Here is a 23,989-nt window from a genome sequence, read left to right as displayed (position 1 = left end):
ACTTCTGATTGTTATACATGATGTGAATGCGTGTCGTTTTAGAGTTTTGTTCCTGTTTGTTCACTCTTCATTCAACAAACTATTATAATGTGCGTTTTTGGATTTGTTCTCTAGATCGTCGCATCTTAATGGAATTACTTTATTTGAAATACGATCTCTGACAGATGCACAGTTTTGGGAAGACGTCCTTTTGCTTTAACAAGATTTACAGTGGCAGGTCACTGCTGTGATTTTATCATTATCATAAATTCTCAGCTATCCTCAGCATAGTTAAGAGGAATAACTACGCCAACTACAGCTGCAAATAGAGGACGATCAAAATGTAAGAAACGGAAAACTAGAAAGATTTAGGCATAACTCCAATAAATCTTTAAATATGCGATAACCCAAATATAAACAACTGGGTATCACATGAATTATCCCAAGGAAACAAAACAATGCTTACTTTTTATCAATAAACAGCAAATCAACCCACTTAACAATCGATTTGTTACAGGCCCTAAAAAATTAATAGATTATCACTACATTTACAGTTTGGTGAACAGCACCTGTTGATTAACTGTTCCAATCAGACCTGTTGAGCTGAAGTAGATGTATTTCACCTAAAACTTCTTGAAATATAAGAATTCTAAATCAGTAAGCTCAAATAGTGTTTTGTGACTTCATGATAACGCATAACCATATTTCTTAATTTCAAAAAGAGGGCCTCCATCATATTGTTCAAATACTTTATTATGTGATATTTGTCATTATCTTAGTCTTTTAACCAATAAATGATTCGGTTCTTGAAATGAAAAACTCTATTTTCTACTTCTATTTATATTAATGTGTTTGGTCTTGTTTGGATCACTTATTTCATGTAACAAGTTTGCTAAGGAAGACATCCTGAAAGTGTTTTTTACAATATCTATTATTCTCTGCAATGACTCTTCATTCACATCATCCAACTGATGTTAGCAATGATTTATCTTACGATTTATTTTGTTCTGAATCATCATATTTATTTCCCTTCCTTTTTTATTGAAGAGTTTTCTGTATATTCAATAATGCTTGCACCATTAATATCAAAATCACCATTTTGAAATTATAGTTGGTGTGATCGAGCAGCATTATGTTTCATGAGTGTTGGAAGCTGTGTAAGAGTAAATGACACATATAACATTGATGTATTAATAATAGATACTGCTAATAAAAATGAACTAATACTTTTAATAATAATTAATTTATTCAGAATTATTATCAGAACTAAACACGTCATGGAAGAAGAACCGAATCTAACCCAAACAACTACTTCGTATTATATAAATTTTACTACTTTGTATCAGTTCTAAATCAACAAAATTCTGTCAAGGCCATGACACAATGGAATGATTTAATTTCAATTAAAATTATGAAATTACAATCAGTAGTACGTTTTTGTATATATTATTAACGACTATATTTTGTAACATTCTCTGAATACCACACTTATCACCATATAAAAGAAATAAGCTATTGTACTGATATATTGGAAAACGTAAATAAACAGATACCGATATGAATATATTACCAAAAAATATTGTTTAATTGATCGATGATCTTCATATCATTTTGATATTGTTTTTGAGAATCTCTCGTGGGTTGACCGCATATTCCATAGTTAAAAGTACATCGACAATTTTAAATGATTCGTAAACAAAAATAAGTTGACATTAAAGTTTTTGTCAGTAAAATGACGTGTAATTTTTAGTTATATTGTCAAATAAATCGTGCTTCGATAACTTTGCGAACTATCTAGTATATCTACATAATTTAATAAACAACCGTACATGATGCATAATTAAAAACATCAAACCGCTGCAATTGGCTGACAGATAATAATTGTGATGATTAAGTACATTAAGATAAGTCAATAATATTAGCGTTAAAGATAATGGAATTATCAAATGAGGTTAAGATCAAAAATTGTCTAAGGTTATACGTCCGCCGTACTAATTAAGACATTTTTGGCAAATATTTTTAAAAATTAAATGGGCTAAAACCGCGAAATGTAAATATTTTTCATCACGGATTTAGGTTTTTAGTAAAATTGATATTTTTTTATATCTAAGGCAATAAATAGTTTGTTATTCCCTTAACTATAAATTAATAATTAATTTCAAAGATATCTGCAGTATTAACATTTTATTAATTAATGTTATGATATGATAATAAAAACAAAGATAGAAAAAATGACTGTGGTTATCTATACAGTAACTTATTAAAAACATTTTTTATCAGAATCCACAAGTAATTTATAATAATGTAGATTAACTCACCTTATTTTTTCAAAAACAGATAACATAATCACTGCAATATTTTAAAATAAACCAGTGATTAGTGTTAAATAATGTGTATTAATATTCATAATATTTTTAATTACATATACAGTTAACTAATATCATACTTGCAAACGTCATTTGTCAGAAATAATTTGATTTCTTATTCTTCAAATGCTCTTTATTACTAACCTTTCGTAAGTACCTATCGGGCATAGGAAATCATTTTGTTTTTTTTTATATAAACGTCGCAAAATGCCAATCAGTCAAAAGTCAGTTCACTAGTTTTTGGATAACGGATACAAATATGCGCAACCTGAATTTATTTATAAAAGTTAACATTTTACGAAGATTAATTTTGAATAGTAATCATAATTTCTGCAATAACGACGGTTAAAATGATAGCGGTTACCATAGCAACGTCACTTTGACAAATTAAAATTCGGTCGGAAACGTTTTTCATTTCGGTTGGAACTATGAAATAAAAAATACCCATCAATAACATTCTTCTGCAATATTGTATGACATTATCTAGTTAATAAATCGATTATTCTGGGAATTTTACGAATAAAAATGTAGGCAAGCCGAATTTTTATATTATATTAAGATAACTCCTTGACATATGTCAAACATAATTACTATTCAACTTCGAAAATATTATCTAATATAGTTTTATTAATTTTACCTTAATTTTTACATAGATAAATTTAGTTGTATATGTAGATTTAAAAATTAATTTTTGGTATAGTGGCTAAAAATTACATTAATACCTGTTTTATTTGGCATTTAATACACTGTAACCATATTTGACATTTACCAAAAAAAAATATCTCAGAAATATACCGGTAAGCAAAATTAATCAATAATACTAGTCATATTATAAGCAATAATAAATTGCTTATAATAAATTAAAAGATTTTTTTTTGTTTAGTTTGTAACACAATCATTTTTAAATGAGTAAAATGAATAATTTAAAAAAGAACAAATGAGTTTGGTGTTACTAGATGTCGTTGTATCTAACATTGGATTTTAAGTAATATATACCACCATATTTTCAATAGTTGGTTTGTTATCGATTACTAACTTACCGAATGATTGAATATATTTAATTTATCACTATAATCAAAAGAATATGGGTTTTAGTAAGAGTCATATTATCAAATTAAAAATTAAACAGAATAAACACATTTTTTATTGAAACTATTACGCATTAATATTTTTTACGACCTCCTATGTGATGTTCCACTTCTACCCCCAACTGTTTTTAACTGTTATCACTTCTGTTATATTATACTTATGACCTGTTCCTTATCGTGTGTCTCGCAGCAGAATTATATAATTGTTAATTTTCGCATAAACAAGAATTGATACTGTACGAACGTTTTAACGAAACGGTATTTAATTTTTTGGTTATACATTTAATTTTAAAATATTGCTTAATAATATAATTTTTTAAATTTTTTTCAGTAGATTTATTATTTGGGAATGTCCACCTTTTGTTGCATAATCCAACGCTGTACAACCCGAGTCGTCTTTGATGTTGACGTCAGCGCCAGCTTCGATTAATTTCTTCACCGCATCCAAATGTCCTTGCTCTGCTTCCAGATGAAGAACGGTGTTTTGATCGAAATCGAGGGCGTTTACATCGGCTCCACGCGAGATCAGATCCATCAACAAGTTCCAGTGACCGTTCATCGAAGCATAGTGCATAGCGGTCTGTCCATAATCATCAACGGCGTTTATGTCAGCTCCATAATCCAACAGGACGTTGATAACCTCGCGATGACCATTTTCACTGGCCAAATGCAAAGCGGTACGTTCTTGTGTAGTTTTTGCGTTCGGATTCGAGCCGTTCTGCAAAAGTAGGGAAACGATCTTAGCGTGACCGTATTCTGCCGATAAGTGTAAAGGTAATTTTGATTCGTAGTTATTGATGGTCATGTCCGCACCGGCACGTAGAAGAATTTCCACCGAGCACAGGTTGCCTTCTTCGGCAGCACAGTGTAATGGCGAAGAATGATAATTATCGAGTAAATTGACACCAGCACCACTTTGTAGTAGCTTATTTAAACAGCTCGAATCTCCTTTCCTCCCACATAGATGGAGAGGGGTTGAGTTGTAACTGTTACGAGCGTTAACATCCATCCCAATGTCTATTAGTGCACTTACAACTTCTTCCTTGCTTTTTTCTGCTGCTACATGAAGCAGTGAATTTTTGTAGGAATCCCTGACGTTCGCTATTTCGTTACACTTCAGAAAATCATTCCCGGTTTTCAGATCGCCACTAACCACAGCTTCGTACAAGGCATCATACGTTGATGTCATCGCGACCAACTAATATATTTTTAGGTTGTACCGCAGCATCATGGTACGGTAATTCCCAACAAAATCAATCCGTGATTCATTGTTATTAATTTAATCATATACGAACGAACTTACTTAAACAAAAGACAACGTTCGTTAACTAAATTTCTGTCGCGAATATTTTGATATTTCTAAACCTGTTGCTATTCTGTTGTATGTCAGGTTATATATCGTAATTGCATAGGCAACTAGATATACTAAAATGTCAGGTATTACTGAACAATATTTCTTACTGTTATTCAAAAATAACCCAAAATAAACTATTAAAATATCTACTAACAATGATTTAAAAAACTTTTTTCTTGTAAAATAAATGTTTGTATTTCTGACTATATTTATTGATTATTTTGATATATAAAATAGTCCTTAATAATACGAGGGTTGAAACTAACGTTCAACAATGCCATGTTTCCAATGAAAACGTGCCTAACAACACTTGATGCTGCCAAGGCAACAAATATAAACAGTAACCCTTTTATACGATATGTGAAAAAGTTTTTTACGTTTTTTAGTATTGTACTTGAGACATTTTTTTATTGCTTCAATTATTTTGGAAAGGAATTCGATATTTTTCTTGAATATGTACTATTCAACAAGTTATTTTGTTAACATGTGTGTGATAGTAAAGTGTGATATTGAGATGATCTGAGTTTTGGGAAGGAAAGAGCGATATACTCGGCTAGTTTTCCGGTATTGCCGGTTATTATTAGAAGTCCGGTAGTTTTCGTGTTATTGTGCCACGTTGCCGATTTACCAGCGATCGAACGCTTTGATTTGTTTTCTTTAATTTCGGTGTTTTAAATATATTAAAATTAATTAGTTTTTTTGAATATTGATAGTAGCAGCTTTTTAATATGTTATAGATAATGAAGATGAAGAATTTTAATTTAAAATAATGAATATAATGATGAAAGATCGATGGATAAAAATAGAAATTAAGTAAATATAGCCCTTCCTTATTTCTTCTTTATAATAGCCAATACACCTGATAATATATTGTCAAATGTAATTTGTAAAGATGTAAATGTTCGTTTTAAACTCGGAGCAGATGTTTTCTTCTCATTTTAATAAAACAGTGAATTCACGTCATCGAAATTTATAACGTCAAAACGTTGCAATGTTGCCGCATCAACTTTGGCTTTGATATATAACAAAATTCTAATCTAAACAAAATAATGAATTATTGAGTATAATTTTGGTTTAACATAGGTATTTTTACATTACATTAATATTCTAATGCATATATTAACTCGTTCTTGTTCGAAGTAAAGGATCAGAGACGTAAACTGTTTCTGACCATGAGTGTCTAATGATTACGACGCTTTCAATCAGAGTAAAAGTATGCAGAGGTGTGATTTTTCAAATTCTTCGAAACAAGCAAAGCGCCAAAACAACGTTTGCTGGTTTATAACCTGTAACGCTTGTGTGGCTAGGTATATGATAAAAATATATAAAACGAAAATGATTCTAAAATCTGGAAATAAAAACAGTGTTGGACATAAATATGTAACAGGTCAATTGAAAAGTCACCGGCCTGACATAAAGATGGCGCTACTAGAATTAAATCCATATATATTTTTTTTTTGGTTAGACCTAATCCTCAAAAGATGCGTGTATAAATTTAACAGCTGTCGGATCATTATTTTGTGAATTATAGCATTTTGAGTGAAGCAACTTTTGTTATTGTGAAAAAAATGGATAAAAAGGAATTTCGCGTGTTGATAAAATATTGCTTTTTGAAGAGAAAAAATACAGTTGAAGCAAAAATTTGGCTTGATACCGAGTTTCCGGAAACTGCCACAGGAAAATCAACCATCAAGGATTGGTATGCTATGTTTAAACGTGGTGAAATGAGCACCGAAGAAAAAAAGTGCTGCTTCACCAAGACAATGCACCGTGTCACAACTCAGTGAAAACGATGGCAAAAATCCATGAATTGGGCTTCGAATTGCTTCCTCATCCACCGTATTCTCCAGATTTGGCAGTTATTTATCGAAAAGTTCACCCTTGAAGGGAATTACATTGTATAAAAAATCTAATTTTGGCAAAAAAATGTGTTTTACTATGGTAGGCCAGGGACTTTTCTATTGAACTGTATCTATATATATATATATATATATATATATATATATATATATATATATATATATATATATATATATATATATATATATATATATACATATTGTATTACTTTCTATATATATATATATATATATACATATTGTATTACTTTCTGTATAAATAAATTTTTTACACTATGATGACATTTTCACTTATTTCATTTCAGGTTATAATGGACATAAATATGATATCCACTTTATATTTAAGATGTTGAAATTTGTCTTTGTTTTTACAGTAGGTAGTACATCATTTGAGATAGCGAAGATTTTCAGATCTGCAAAGAGACCATGAAAAATAAGGTTCCTAGTCGAGGCGACAGAATGTACAATCTGTAACGATTCCGGGACGTTGAAGGGCATTTTAGTTAACAAAATGTCAATACTACCAAAGTACTACATTGATATTAAAAATACACCAAATAAGTTTAAAAATGTATTATGCAAAAAGTCACCAAACTATAAACCGTCGATATCGTTCTTAGCGGACTATTGAAATGCGATAATACATTTGAACAAAAAAAAAGCTTATTCCAGTGTGTTATATTGCTTATGTTTTTCTCCCGATCAGCTCATCCATCTTACGTCGGGTCCAATCAGTCACTCGTCTCTATCGCACCATCAACACGCCGAATTGTTCTAGTCAAATTCTGTGCGGGCTCGTCGAGTGTGGTTACGACCGGATCGAATCAGTGAAAGTCGTCCAATCACTGTTCATTTCGTTTGTTTATCGCTTGTCAATCATCGACGGTGCTAATAGAGAAAGGAAACCGACATCGAAGAAGGATATGGACACGTCTGAGATCATTGTTCATCGTCTTGCTGTAAATGGTGGGATGATATAAAATCGCCTGTAATAGTTATTCACTGGCGGCCTTGTTTGAAAATTTAGGACAATGCTATTGGTGAGTACATATTCAGTTAGTTTTTAAGAGCTAGTTCTTGAAAAAAGTTAAACACAATCACTATTGATTGATGCCAATGGTATTGTTTAATATTTTCGATAAAACATTCACTGTATTAAATTTCTTATTAATTTTATATTCTCCACATTCTACTACTCATTAAGTGTTTATTTAAAAGGACTGTGAATTAATTTTGAAGGGCTTCTCGAGTTGGTTGTGTACATTATTATTTTTTAAGAAATATAACTTTGTTAATGTTAGCTAATTCGTTGTGCTATTAAATCAGAAAATCAAAAACAACGAACAAAGATACTACTTCTGCTTGGTGCTGGCATGTATTTTGATCAATAATATCTACCGCTGAAAATGCGAAGTATAAATGTAAACAACTGTTGAATTTGACGATTTGAACTTTTCTCGACATAAAATGACTGCTGTCGAAAACCATCAACTTTTATAAACATATAATGATGCTGCTTCGTTATATCCCAATTGTCGGTTTTGAGTTCAACTATTTATAAGGGGTGATTTTGCCGTCAATTACTAAGAATGGCTTGGAGGATCAATGCAGTTCGATGGCAAAGATTTGCACGACTTACTGGACGAGAACCCAGCTCAAACTTTCAAGGAACTTTCCGATAGTTTACCAAATGATGAATCAGTAGTTTTTAAACGTTTACATGTGATGGGAAAGATCGAAAAGTAGGGAAAATGGCCAACATACGAATTGACTGAAAATTCTATTTTAAACCGTATTAATAACGCAAATAAAAATAAATTCTCTGACATATTATGACTGAAGATGAAAAGTGGTTCCATAACGACAATCTCAAAGTCAAAACGTCATTGTTAGTCCAGAAGAAAGCCATCCATATCGACACCTGAGATAAAAGTACATAAACATAAAAGCTTGCTTGTAACAGTGATCATAATATATGCAAATACTTAACAAATAAATGTATTTATATAACTGTATAATATATAACAACAAACTATGTAAAGTTAATATGAAATCCTAAAAAGTCAACATCGTATAGTGATTAAATGGTGGAATGTCAATTTCGTTTGGTTCATCAAGGAACTATAGTCTATCCAAAGTTGGTGTGAACATACGTCATCTCAATTTATAACGTTAAAACGGTGCAATGTTGTCACATCAACTCTGAGTTTTAGTTTATTTTGTCTTTGACCTATAACAAAATTCTAATCTAAATAAAATAATGAAACAAAAATGTTATCAACTTCTTATCATTATTGTTTTCAAAAATTTTGCATAAATTTGATAACCGATCGACTTTAAGAGACATGTTCGAACTTATCAGACAGCATTGTGCCTCTTTTTAACTAGAATAAGATGAGAAAGAAAATATTGTCTGATTCTAAAACGAATTCACAAAATGCGACAGGCAATACATTAAACATTTTGATGACGTATGTTCACAACAACTTTGGATCGATTATATATGTAGAAACTATAGTCCTTCCAATATAATATACTGCCAAGAATAAAAATGGAAAATTCGTTTTAAACTCGGAGCTGATTTGTTTCGTAGTATAAAATTCGATTTGTATGGTAGTGATCAACATTGTTATCAAATGTCTACAAATTTCTTCAGAAGATTAGTTCTAAAAGTTAGAAACAGGAAAACGTTGTAAATCCAAATTCTAAGTTAATGTGGCAACACTGGAACGTGCTGACGTCCTAATTTTGATGATCTGCATTGGTTATTTTATTGGACAGACTATTGTTAACTATATTTTATTATAAACGAAAATATTATAAATTTAGGCAGTTCAAAATAATGAGTAAGTTTTTCAAATATTAAATGCTGATGTTATCAGACGGATATCATAATGGGTTTCAAAACTGTTCAAACCACCTGACAGGCACAAGATGTACTCGATAATTATGTCAACACTGTAGATTGTCAATGTAGTAATGTTTGAACAACCACAGTGTTCATCCATAGTATTCTAGCTAGCCATTCTTTGTGTTGTGTTGCATAGCACCAGAATATACTGCTATGAAAAGTTAAATATCAATCACAGTGAATTACGTCAGTGTTTAGTGATTGCTACAGGGATGTTCCAATCCAATTCTTGAAGTGTTTGGCACAAGTCTTTATCAAGCATTAGAGCAACAAAATAATTTTAAACCGTCCAATCAAACGGCCAATACATGTCATACATGACATCAAATATATTGCTAAATGCAATACTTGTAAAAATGCCAAATTAATTTTAAACCCGAAGGTTTTTCCTTCTCAATTTATTTAACTTGGATAGAAATGAGATCGAATGTCTCGGAATGCGTTGGAACATGTAACCGGATCAGCCCGTAAAATTCGATTTGGTTTGATACTAGTGGACCTTGTTGCCAAATGTATGCGAAATTCTTTAAAATATTAGTCATAAAAATTGTAGGTTATAAACTGGCAAGTGTCGCAAAACTACTACAATAAGTTGATGCGGCAACAATACGACGCGCTGACGTCATACATTTTGATAACGTGCATTGGGTGTTTTCTGAAATAGTGAGGAAAAAAATCGTCACAAATATGGTTGATATCACATGGTATGATGCTATATTTACACTATCAGAAAAACATATTGTTGTCCATATCTCGAAAAATAACTAAGTAAATTTCAAGCATATTTTCAGGCGCGCTACCACAGTAAACAATACTCAGAACTAACAAAACTGTTTTTTACTTAATCACATCTTACATTAGAATTTGCTTAGTACAATTTTAATTTATGTATTAACATGTTGTAAAATTCAACTACTTAAGCCATAGTTAAGAGTTACACTTTACACTATACAAAATTATGTGGTTTGGTTCGTTTCAATCATCTGATTTCCTGCGTGTTGTCCAGTAGCCATATTGTTTCCACGCTGTCATGATTTAGTAATCTTATTTCATGTTTTAAAGCGAAATATTGGATTTCATTTCAAGGATTCAAGATTTCAAGGTCGTTGTGCAGTTCTTCGTTGATTTCGTAGCGATTAGCACTAAATTAATCGTCGTAGAACTGTTTTGATAACGTTGGACATCTAGTTGGATTGATGTTTTGTTGCAACTCCATATTTTGCACACCATAGGTCCAAATTGGCTTCATTGTTGACTGATAAACTAGTCTCTTTGATTTTAGATCAAGTTTAGAGTATCTTCCAACTTACCAGTACAGTTGCTTGATTCTGAGTCTGACCTACTCTGCTTTTTATCAGACATGATGTACTAACGACACTGACGCTCAAAAATTCACGGTCACTATAATAATGTCGTAATTAAAAATGCTGTATTTTGATACCGTAAATATAAGATGATAAATTAATCAAATCACATAAGCTCCTTGTCTAACTAGAGGTCATCTCTGCAATCTTTCTATCTCAGTCCAAGGTCACCCTCTACTTGTACATGCAACCTAAATAACGGCAACTTTAGGAAATACCGCCAAAACCGAGTGCTGCAACTTGGTTTATTTATTAGTTCAACTAATAAAATACCGTGAAATGTTAGTTATACGGGTGTACAAATAATATTTCGCCTTTAAAATGTGATTTAAATTATTTTGTGCTGATGGTTTTGCTTGTGTTTGTTCAATGGCATTTAGTAACGCTTGTAGTAATAAATCTATTAAGCCTGTAAATTAATTTGAAAGTGTTGACCATCGATAGCCCCTATTTTTTTCTATCTTTCAGGTAATATACGGATTTCAACTCGAAAGAACGATGTATCTTCGAATTGATTAATTTTTGGTACTTGAGTAAAAGGTGAAGCGCTGCTTAGACAGGTCACAACCCATACATCGGAACAAGTAGTAATTAAAAGGAGCAAAGTCTGGAAAATACAACGGATTAGGTAGCTCTTCCCATGTTAATGTTTCCAAGTATGTTTTCACCGGTCTTGCAACATGCGGTCGAGTGTTGTCATGCTGAAGAAAGTCTTTGCCCGTATTTCGGGCATTTTTCGTAGTCATTTGTGTAATGTCTTGATCGAGTAATGTCTTTCATTTTTTTTTTGATGTTCAGAACGCTCTTTGACTTTTTCAAATTTCTTAAAATTAAAAAGTAAAAAAGTAATAAAGTAAAACTTCCTGCAAATGCGACACGCTAAGAGCTCAAATATTTTCAAAGCATTGTAAAATATTTCTGACGATATAACACATAGTGAGTAATTTATAGGCTCGTTACAACATATATATATATATATATATATATATATATATATATATATATATATATATAGTTTAAGAAACTCTTGAAAACTTTAATTAAAATTTATTAAAATATTTGAAAAAAATTGTGGTATATTCTGCAAACGTTGAGCTATCGAAATACATAGATCTTAGTTTTTTTTTTCAAAATATACAACAACATATATTGATGAAAAACACTACTTGAATTGTTATAGATAAAGAAAAATAAAAAAAATAGACAAAACGTTCATTCCATAGTAACGATACTAAGAAATGAATAACTCTTAGCAATCAGAGAATACATTAAATAAATTTATATTTAATTATTTATAGACAAACCCACATTTATAATTTGTTAAAATAAAGAGTAGAATTATATCAATATTAAAAGCTGCCAACTAATTAAACACACCCATAGATATATATAATTAATTATTAAGAAAAAACATATTTTGAACATTTATTGAGTTATTTATGATCACATATATTAAGTACTTCCTCATTGATGTATACCAGTTTTTCTTATATATATAGTTCAAAATTTTATAGTTCATATATTATATTTTGCCTTTCAAACTATTTAAAAAAACTCAAATTTTAATAATCCCTAACACTTCCTGAAATATATTAAATACTTCTCCACATTTTTTTTTAAGAAATTATTGTTGGTAGTATTTCAAATTATTAAATGTGTTATTTCAGAGTCTTAATGCTTGCTATAAGAGTTTTGTAATGCTTTGGTGACTACAGTGGTATAATACGATCACGGATTTCAATATATCAATACAGATTTAGGAGAAGTCAAATCCAAAAAAAAAACTGTTAAACGTATTAAGAAAAGAAAGTAAGCCAAGAGAATGTGATTCTAAATGAAGTTAAATAAAATGAAAAACAGGTATTTAAAGAACATCTCTTCTGATACATGGATAATTAAAAATGCTACAGTTATTTTATTATGTAACTGGTTTTATTTCTTCTTGACTTCTTAAGCATATAATAAAAAAGAACACACAAAAAAATTTACAAGGAAATGATTAACTAGGAAGTCCTAGCGCCACCAACCGTATTCATCAGATTTTGTCCGGTAGAAGAAAATTGACTCGATTCTTGAGGGGACAATATTTTATTAACTGTTAATTTATCAATACCCTATGTTTATTTTCCCGCGCCCATAACAAAAAGGAGATTTAATAACACTAATAAAGAATTTTTTGAATATTCGAAACTATAAATATTGGTATCATTCAGTGCAATACTCAGTATAGTTATTTAGACGATTATATTAATAGGTCATTTTTTACGGTTGAACAATATGGCAGGTCAGTGAAGAAAAATAACATGAGACCGTTCAAAACCAGATTAACGCTCAGACAGACATAGTGTGTCGGCGATATCTAGTTCAGTGGCGAAGAAAAAAATGTATATTACAGAGGCAGAGACACATATTTAAAGATCGAGGTCCTTACACAACTAGAGGTCAGCCAAAATACTTCCGCGCTGTATATAACTATATCCGACAAGAACTACCTCTTCAGTTCCACGCGTTATACACCGATTACGCTCGAGATATCGATTCGTTTTAACCACGCATTGTAATCTAGTTTAAAAATGTCGAGTGGAACTTCGGTGAATTTATATCTGATTAAAAAACAGCTGGGTTTGGCGGAAGCTCTGGCGAGAACTAGTCTGTTGACTAGTCCAGCGGCCAAAAGGCGTTTGGCTGCCAGAAGTTTAGAACTAAAATGTGGATCTGTTAGCGATACTGGAGAATTTATACCACCCAAAGAATTGCTTCTTTATTTGGTTAGGTAAGGTTGTTACTGATAACAATTAAAATTTTATATTTAATTATAAATATTACTATACATTATGTCGTACTATCCTAATAATGCACGGATCTAACTATATAAATAATAATTCATAGTATACAAATTCAATATCAATTTTAGTAAGCTTAAATTTATTAATTTCAAAGTTGTTTTTATTTTAATTAATATACTGGCGCATTCGCCATACTATTGTAAATTAGGAATCAACGTATTTCTTATTTTATTTCATTGAATATTATTATCCTATATTTGGTATAACTAATGATAATAATAAACTTAGATTTAAAGATTCTTTGAAAACGCAAATTAAAATATTTAATAAAATAATTTTCGTTATTCATTATTTTATACCGGCGCATGCGCCAAAACATCGAATTTATTTTCTAGAGGTTCTGATTCAGATGAACTGAGCTCTGTTCTCATCAATTTATTTGTTTCTGAATAACTGCCAAGTATGTTGGAACAGATTCAATACATATGTGTGCTACATAAATGACTAAATCTGTAATAATTTAATATATAAATAAAAGGGTATATATAGGATATATGTTGGGTTCCACTTAATTTTCAATAAAATGACTTATCGTGTCATTATCTTAGGAAAATTTCATAGCAATTTTGAATATTCGTGGTCTTATTTCACGAATTACTTGATGGTTAGCTTTTAAGTGTAGCAATTGCTCTATTGATGGCTCTTACTGTGGCAAAATAGCTTCTAGTAGTCACTAAAAAATCAGATAATGTAGTGTGCTCAAAGTTATTTTGTATATACATCATTTCAATTTGTGACATCAAAACGTCACAATGTTGCCGCATCAACTCTGAGTTTTAGTTCAGTTTGGCTTTGACATACAACAAAATTCTAACCTAAATAAAATAATGGAACAAAAATATTATCAAATATAACTTATTTTAACATTATAGTACATCTAAAATCTACAGTTAATTATACAGCCACAATAGTTTATAGGTTAGAGTTATAACCTATTATTACTATTGCTTTCAAAAAGTTTGTATACGTCTGACAACCCGACGACTTTGACAGGCTCATCCGTGTATGTGTTCGAACTAATCAGACAACATTGTGTCTCTTTTTAACTAGAATAAAATGAGAAGGAAAATATTGTCAGATTCTAAAACGAATTTACAAATTGCGGAAGGCATTAAACATCTTGATGACGTTTGTACAAAAAAAGCCAGAGTTTATTGATTATTACAGGGTTGATCAACTTTTTATTGAGAAAAACAACTCACTAAATTCTTAATATAAGTAAATATAAAATATGGGGTAGATAAAAATGTTGTTTTTTCAAATATATGCTTTTAATTTTTCTAATTGTTAAATAATCCAATAATAGATTTTTTTTGCTTGCCATTAATTCATCTGTCAATGTCAAGTTCGATGCATTAGTATACAGTATTCGCTGTTAATGTAATAATATTATTAGTAAATAGAGCATTTTCTAAAATGTTCCATATTCAATAAAACAAATGGACAATAAACGTAAATATTCACAGTGCGAAGTTTTACAAATGAAATTAGCTGATTCAGTATTATCGTGAATTAGTTAGAAGTAGGTTGTATTGTGTTTTATTGCCGTAATACCTCCAACTAAATTTAGGAAATTTCAGCGAAAGTAAGTCTTTTAATACATGTTCGTGTTCTAAATACTGATATAAATATTGTGCTAAGTGTTTTCGGGCGTACAATAACAAACAAACAAATTAAATCGCCAGTCCGCATTGTAAATGTGCTGGCGAATCCATGCCAAAAGTTGACTTGAAATTTTATACAACAATTTGCATACAGGGGAATGTCGATGTTCGTTTATTTTTTGATTTTAGTGTTTTAAAAATCACTAATTCTTTTCGTTACGATTAATTTTACTGCCTTGTTAAACAAATCACACACTTCTGTGATCAAAAAATAGTAAAACAAAATAATATAATGTAAAAAAAGTATCAAGACATTTGAAAGTCAGAAGCCTTTTTTCCGATATGTTCATAATAATGTTGTCTATTCTGACGCTTTACTGACTCAGGTTTCACATTGCTCTGGTTGATTGTCAAGGATTTCAACTGAAATTATTATCGGTAAAAATGTTGGATTTTGCATCACGACGACTTACCATCCCACAAAAATATCATCGTGAACGAATTTCTGACCAAAAAAATCAACAAATACCATCGAACAACCACCATACTCATCTATTGTGGCTCCAAGTGATTTTTTCTGGTTTAGAGTCCGAGAAATTTTTTGATAATACATGATAACATATCCTTAGATATTTATAAAATCTCTATTATATTAAGTGTTGTTTTGATGCTTATTGTTGCTAATAATAATTGTTCAAAATTTTAATATTAATTATCTTTTGAAATATTTTGGCTGTTTACAGATGACGAAATTGTTATCTAAGGTGTCCATAACTCAATCAATGATAGTCAAAAGGAACTATGATTGGTAAATAAGTAAATATAAATAAATGTAGGGACAGGTATTGTGTTTCGCAACTGTTGCTATTTTGTAATGCAATTGTATACTTTTAACGCAATAAAAAAATTATTTATTTTTGTTTTCAGTAAATAATTAATATTAGGTAAACAAAGACTCTTATGTTTAAAAAAATGTTTAATTTAGATCGTCATGTTAAACTTGAATTCGTTTTTATTGTTTTTTATTGTATTGTTTTATTGTTTAATAATGAAGAAATGAGGAATTATGAAGCAATTGAGAGGGATACTTGGGACAAAACACAATGCACCAACTCTCAAGACTTATTTGTAACCATTCACAACTTCATCACTCCAATTTTACATAGATTGTGTTCGTCAAAACGTTGCTCAATACTTATACCATTAGGTATTGAAAATCCCTTATAATTAAGTACTACATCTGATAATGAAAATGATACTTGAAAGAAAACACTACGTACCAACCTCATAACTAGTTACATAGTAGTACCACTAGTTCCACTAATTATTGGAAATCTTTAACAATTAATTACCACATCTCGTGATGACAATGATACTTGGAAGAAAATGCCATGTACCTACCTTAAAACTTATTTGTACCCATTCACAATTTCAATAAACTCAATTTGACATCGATTTTATTCACCAAAACGTTACTCAACATTAGTACCACTAGCTATTAGACATACTTTATAATTAAGTACCACATCTGTTGATGGGAATAATACTGGGAACAAACACTATGTAGCAACCCTCAATTTACTTGTATCCATTCACAGCTCCCTCACTCCCATTTTAGATCGATTGTGTTCGTCAAAACGTTGCTCAATACTAATACCATTAGGTATTGGGTATTAGTAGAATCCCTTATAATTAAGTACCACATCTGATGATAATGATAATGATACTTGAAAGAAAACACTACGTACCAACCTCATAACTACTTACTTAGTAGTACCACTAGTTCCACTAATTATTAGAAATCTTTAACAATTAAGAACCACATCTCGTGATGACAATGATACTTGGAAGAAAATGCCATGTACCTACCTTAAAACTTATTTGTACCCATTCACAATTTCAATAACCTCAATTTGACATCGATTTTATTCACCAAAACGTTACTCAACAATAGTACCACTAGCTATTAGACATACTTTATAATTAAGTACCACATCTGTTGATGGGAATAATACTGGGAACAAACACTATGTAGCAACCCTCAATTTATTTGTATCCATTCACAGCTCCCTCACTCCCATTTTAGATCGATTGTGTTCGTCAAAACGTTGCTCAATACTAATACCATTAGGTATTGAGAATCCCTTATAATTAAGTACCACATCTGATGATAATGATAATGATACTTGAAAGAAAACACTACGTACCAACCTCATAACTACTTACTTAGTAGTACCACTAGTTCCACTAATTATTAGAAATCTTTAACAATTAAGAACCACATCTCGTGATGACAATGATACTTGGAAGAAAATGCCATGTACCTACCTTAAAACTTATTTGTACCCATTCACAATTTCAATAAACTCAATTTGACATCGATTTTATTCACCAAAACGTTACTCAACATTAGTACCACTAGCTATTAGAAATACTTTATAATTAAGTATCACATCTGATGATGGGAATAATACTGGGAACAAACACTATGTAGCAACCCTCAATTTATTTGTATCCATTCACAGCTCCCTCACTCCCATTTTAGATCGATTGTGTTCGTCAAAACGTTGCTCAATACTAATACCACTAGGTATTGAAAATCCTTTATAATTAAGGGCCACATCTGATGATGACAATAATGTCGATACAGTTTTCACGGTACCCTCGTATCATTCGACCTCTCTCAGCAGGACTGTACGTTCAATATCCTGCTGCCAATAAAAATTCTCAGGAAGCTTTATGACGTCATTAATTAGTTTTGTTTAGGCAGGTCGCAAGTAGACGTCGCCATAACGTTTGTTGTGCGTCATCGGTAACAAAAAGGCGGGAAGATAATACGGGAAGCGTAGGAAAAAACACTTATTGCGGTCATATCAGTGAGTGAATGTTGCTATTAAGTGTTAGAAACTATCGGTTGGATCATACTAGTTTCAATTGTTTATGATGACGTATGTATCAGATGTTAACATGACTAATTATAATTTAAACATTAAGCTCATTTAACTTAAAATCGTGTTATAATATTATCATTTGGAAGGTACATTATAAAATATCAGAAAAGGTTTAAGATATGTAAGAAACCAAAAATTCAAGATTTTTTCTGGAATTACTATAAATTATTATAATATAAATTAATTTAATATATATCGATAAAGTATTATCTTAATTTTTGGTTTATATCATCATTTATCAGATGACAATAAACGTGCTATAATAAAAATAAATAAAATACCTAAAATTTAATTACTATTATATGATATAATGTAGATAATTCAATTTGTATTTACTTATTTTAAGATTATTTGCCATATGTCTGGGCTATTACTAATTTTTGCAATATACGAGGTTACTTGACAAAATTACATCAAAATTATTATTTATTTAATGTGTAATAGGACATATTAAAAATAAATATTGGCTTATTAATATAATGTAGTAATGTATATATATTAAACAATACTATTGGCATTATACATAAATATTTGTGTTAACAATATCCATTAATAGAAATTTACATAATTAAGAAAATTTTAAAAAGTATTACAGGTATTGTTAGTTGCATGCTATTAGAAATAATATGTTTATTACAAAGTAGTTATCGTTTCTGCTAATAGATGGCACGTTTTCACTATCATTATGTCGTAAAAAACTAGATGTTAATATGAATAATTCATTTAACTTTTTAAAAATATTCTTTTAGTCTTAGCATTTTAATTGGAAAAAAATATGTTTTTCAAACAAAATTACGTTTTAGCCTAGTTTTTTTAGTTAACGAATCGAATGGTTTCTAAGGAGTTTTTGTATTAAGTTATATAATAACGCCTGCTGCGATTTATTGCATTCAGAAGATAAAATTCTTTGTTTTGTTAGAATATGAGGCAATAAAGTAATATTAACATTTGGCATATACCGTTTTATTTCTCGTAGAAGATTATGTTTTCATAATGCCATTAAAGATTAATTACAATTATGTAACGAAATTAGTAAAATTAGCTTTGCTCTATATCATAGATTGTAACAAGAAATTAACTGTTATATATAACCTGAATCGGTGATATTAGTGAAAGTATGTTATTCATACAAAAAAAAAACAAGATATTAGGTAGAAAATAAATTAGTGTAATTTTGAGGTTAAGTAACTTTAATATCACCAATTTTGTGACATGCTGTTCAAAATGAAAGTAATAAGATAGACCATATAAATAGATAGGCAACCATATGAGCTACAAAATTTAATTTAGAAAATATGGATTGCTTTTTGATGTAATTAATAATTTAATATAATTTGCATAAGGTATAAATAGTTAATTAAAGAACTATGTTTTTCAAAAATATATTAATCCATTAACAAGAGATAAAGAAATGTCAATGTCAGTATAATGAAATCTGTTTCAATTGACGTATAAGTTCCATATATCTAATATAAATATATTAGAAACCATTCTCTTTTTTGCCGATTGTTACTCATATAATAATTGATTCAGTTTGCATATTAAAAATAGGACTATTTAAATAACTACGCATTTTGGAAATATAAGAATCAATTAACTTCAAATAGACAAATGTCAATGTCAGTGTTAGGAAATTATTCGACAAATATGTTGGATTAGAGATAGAATTAATTTAAACATATTGTACGATATTGTTGTGTTTTATATTAAAATGAGTAAAAATTAGGTATTTATTATTTTAAAAATTATTTGATACAATTTGCCTGATAAATTTTACATTTAGATAAATAACCACAAATGTCAATGTCGATATAATGAAATCTACTTTATTTGACGTACAATTTTGATAGATTTAATTGAGTCATTTTGTTCAACTGTTTTACGTTATTTTGATATATTTAAAAATATAAAGTGAAAAGAAATGTTTTAAAGAGATATTTAACGTAACTTATTTATTATATTCCCTGTAGAATTCTAACGAGACAGCATGACAACCAATTTTATTTTTTTTCTCTTTGTTATATATAGGGCAAGGCTTTGAAAACCGACGTGAATATCTGCCGCATCCGAAATATGCATCCATTATGCAAACATATTCCGATGCAGAATAACAAAAGTTGTAAAAAGACATAGACGGGAGTGTGCCTAATTTATACCACGAGTATTCGTCTCTAACAATAGTGAGAAGGAGTGACAGTGTGGTAATCATCATCAAAACAAGTTTTAATTTGACTTAACGAGCATGGCGTCCAGACGGGTAGTTTCTATATCGAAGAGGAGGTTTGAAAGACTCTTAACTTCATTCCCAAGGTAAACTTTTCTAATTATTATTTATTATATATTAAGCGTGATTATATATAACACTGGAGATATTACATTTTTTGAATTCTAACTAGAAACTTAATGAAAGTGATTTAAACGATTTTTTTTAAATAAAAATTAATTCATTATTATTTATCCCAGTATTGTAAGTATGCCAGGTGGTAATCAGTAAATACAAAGATTTTTACATTTATTCGGTTTATTGGCTTTGTGGCCACTTGTTTTTTAAAACCTTCATGTGGTTCGAAGTTTTCCTATCAAGCGTTTTTCAATAAAAACGAATGGGTTAATAATAAAAATTAAATATCAGATATGGTACTGAATTTTAAATGAGTTTTTTAAGTAAAAATGATTAGTATAAATTCTGTGGATTCGTTAGCCACTAAACATATATTTTGAGAAGTTTTTTTTCAAGGCTTTATTATAAAAATGTGTATTCATTATTATTTACTTAGCTAAAGTATCCAACATTAAGATTTTTCAGAGTTTGTCTTAGGTTTAATCGGTTAATTGACTTGATGCCCATTTGTTTTTTTTTTTAATATCCATGTGGTTTCAATGTTTTATTATCTAGCGCATTTCAATAAAGGCGGATCGGTATGGATATGATTCTTTAATAATAAAAATGACTAGTGTGAATTATGTGAATTCGTTTTACGACTAATATTTTATTTTTATATTTTTTTTTCTTCAAGGATTTATTACAAAAATGTGTACTCACCATTATTTATCGGAGTATTGTAAGTTTGCCAAGTAATGTGTAGATATTGAGATTATTAAGAGCTATTAAATTGATTAAAACGATTGTCATTTTCTTATAATAACTATATTAAAAACTATTTTTACTTTCTTTTAAAACGAATCATAGTTTGCAGGTACCCTTGCCAATGACATTTTATCTTCTTACTAATTTCATATACACCAAAACGTTCCTAAATATCTTTGACCTTATTTATTGACTTAAACATTAGTGATATCCTCTATTAGATATCCATTATAATTAAATGCCACCTCCAGTAATATTATTAATTAATTAGTTGACATTTTACGTGTAATTAAATTTAATAAAGAAAAAATAATTCGCGATTTTCTATATATAACACAATATCCTCCAACCTTTTACTTTACATGATGCAACGTTGCCCATATAGTACATAAATCGAGTTATTTTTGAAAGTTTTAAATAAATTTCAAAAATTTATTTTAATCCTCAATGTCAAAGAAATAGTGAGAACGATTATAGTTGCGTGGCGTGTATACAGCGTGTACGTCAGCTGTCCCGCGTTCTCTCGGGTTGGCAAGAAAGTTATTTCGGTTCTGTAACGTAATGAAACCTTATTTTCCCGTACAAGGAACAATCTTTAATCAGTTACTATTGTAATTAAATAATAACAGGCCAATTGAAAAGTCCCCGGCCTACCGTAGTGAAACACATTTTTTTGGCAAAATTATTCAACATAATTCCTTTCAAGGGTGACACACTGATTATAGCGACCCCCCAACTTTTTGATACCATTTTTGTAGTCACCTCTTCATTCGACGACGAAAATTGCTTTCCAGCGAACATTCTTTTGAGATCTGAGAACAGGAAATAGTCGCTGGAGCCAGATCTGGAGAATACGGTGGATGAGCAAGCAATTCGAAGCCAAATTCATGGATTTTTGACACGATGCACTTTCTTTTTCTTCAAATACGGCCGTTTTTCGGCGATTTCGTCCTTCAAACGGTGAATGATATGATGTACACGTTCAATTAATATCTTTGAGTGTCTGCTATTTCATTCAATTTCAATTTATGGTCATTCAAGATAATTTTTTGGATATTTTTAATGTTTTCGTCGGTAACAACCTCTTTTGGGCACCCACTGCGTTCACTGTCTTCGGTGCTCATTTCACCACGTCTAAACTTAGCATACCAATCTTTGATGGTTGATTTTCCTGGGATAGTGTCCGAAAACTCGGCATTAAGCCAAGTGTTTACTTCATCTGTATGTTTTCCCTTCAAAAAGCAATATTTTATCAACACGCGAAATTCCTTTTTATCCATTTTTTTCACAATAACCAAAGTTGCTTCACTCAAAATGCTGTAATTCACAAACTAATGATCTGACAGCTGTCAAATGTATACACATATCTTTTGAAGGTTTGGGCTAACTAAAAAACATATGGATTTAATTCTAGTAGCGCCATCTATGTGTCTAGATTGAGGTTGTACTGAGCATATCTAACGTAAGATGTAATTAATTTAAAAAAAAAACTGTGACAACAGTTTTTTTTAGACTTTTATTTGTAACAGTGTATTAAAAAATTTATAACATAAATTATATGCTCGTAAATTCCTTATTCTAATTTTGTCTTAAATTTTCATTTTTTATTGAATTCTTACCGAATCTTTCAGACAACTTACGTATCGTATCATTCTCTCTTTGTACAATTATTTTTTACATGCCCACGGTGTTTTATTTAAATTACACTCTATTAATATCAAATAATTATAGCAATATTTCATGTAAGAATGAATGTCTGCGCCTAGATATAACAAACGTATAGCCCCTGTCACGACCTTGCTTCGATTTTTTACCGTACACATGTTGATCATTATATTCCGAGCGGCAAGCTTATTTCCGGAATATTTGTTGAATTCAAATTTTCACTATTTCGACGTAACATACAAAACGGCTCATTTGTTTTGCGCGCTGGGAACTAGGAACTCATTAGGTAAACATTATACGCTGGACATAAAGATTCCTTTTTTTAATTTGGCTACACCGTTTTTTTCGGTACCACTTTTTGGCTAAACGTAATTTAATACGTTACAATACGATCGTTTATATTTGGCACAATTTTTAAAACTAAAAATAACGTTGATGTTTGTTTATGGTTTGTAATAATGTATATATAAAACAAAGAGTGCTAAAAAGTCTCCAATATGACCTATACATGACTTCTAATCTAAATCCGTATGCTACAAAAAAGTAGGATCAATTCGATATTGCATATCTCTAACAATAATAAATCAAGACATACTATAGTACATTTTTACTAAAAATACTTTACAAAGTCTATGTTTAGATATGCTTAAACATAACGGTTTTTTCTATAGTCTATCCAGAGTTATTTTGTACATAACTCATCTAAATTTGTGACGTCAAAACGTCGCAATGTTGCCGTATCAACTCTGAGTTTTAGTTCAGTTTAGCTTTGATATACAGCAAAATTCTAATCTAAATAAAATAATTAAACAAAAGTACTAGATATCAAAGGACTTAAAACTACAATTATAGTCTATACAAAGTTTTTTTATACATACGTCATCAAGATGTTTAATGTATTGCCTACCGCAATT

General features: G+C 30.0%; 2 protein-coding genes across 4 annotated transcripts in view; one reads left to right on the top strand and one right to left on the bottom strand.

Annotated features, from left to right (window-relative positions):
- Positions 1 to 2,522: 2,522 nt before the first annotated feature.
- On the bottom strand, positions 2,523 to 4,775 carry LOC143197967 (uncharacterized). The gene has a single exon (XM_076406847.1). It carries the CDS (start codon positions 4,620 to 4,622, stop codon positions 3,750 to 3,752), a length of 873 nt encoding a protein of 290 aa, XP_076262962.1. The 5' UTR covers positions 4,623 to 4,775; the 3' UTR covers positions 2,523 to 3,749.
- A 2,519-nt stretch (positions 4,776 to 7,294) lies between these two features.
- cu (NADP/NADPH phosphatase nocturnin) overlaps positions 7,295 to 23,989 on the top strand; it is a 51,757-nt gene continuing 35,062 nt past the window's right edge. Inside the window, exons 1-2 of one of the 3 annotated variants that reach the window (XM_076406844.1) lie at positions 7,295 to 7,686; positions 20,351 to 20,632. In XM_076406844.1, the coding sequence (XP_076262959.1) occupies positions 20,565 to 20,632 (68 nt within the window). In that variant the 5' untranslated portion in view covers positions 7,295 to 7,686; positions 20,351 to 20,564. Of the gene's footprint in view, positions 7,687 to 15,267; positions 15,353 to 18,137; positions 18,320 to 20,350; positions 20,633 to 23,989 lie in introns of those variants that run through there. The other 2 variants (XM_076406843.1, XM_076406846.1) reach the window with 2 other exon arrangements.

The sequence above is a fragment of the Rhynchophorus ferrugineus genome, unplaced genomic scaffold (assembly GCF_030347505.1).
Source record: "Rhynchophorus ferrugineus isolate W39M unplaced genomic scaffold, kcgeb_rfMv2 rfM6, whole genome shotgun sequence".
NCBI classification, from domain to species: Eukaryota; Metazoa; Arthropoda; class Insecta; order Coleoptera; family Curculionidae; genus Rhynchophorus; species Rhynchophorus ferrugineus.
The sequence above is the reverse complement of the archived record's forward strand: the minus strand, read 5'-3'. Positions and strand labels throughout refer to the sequence as shown.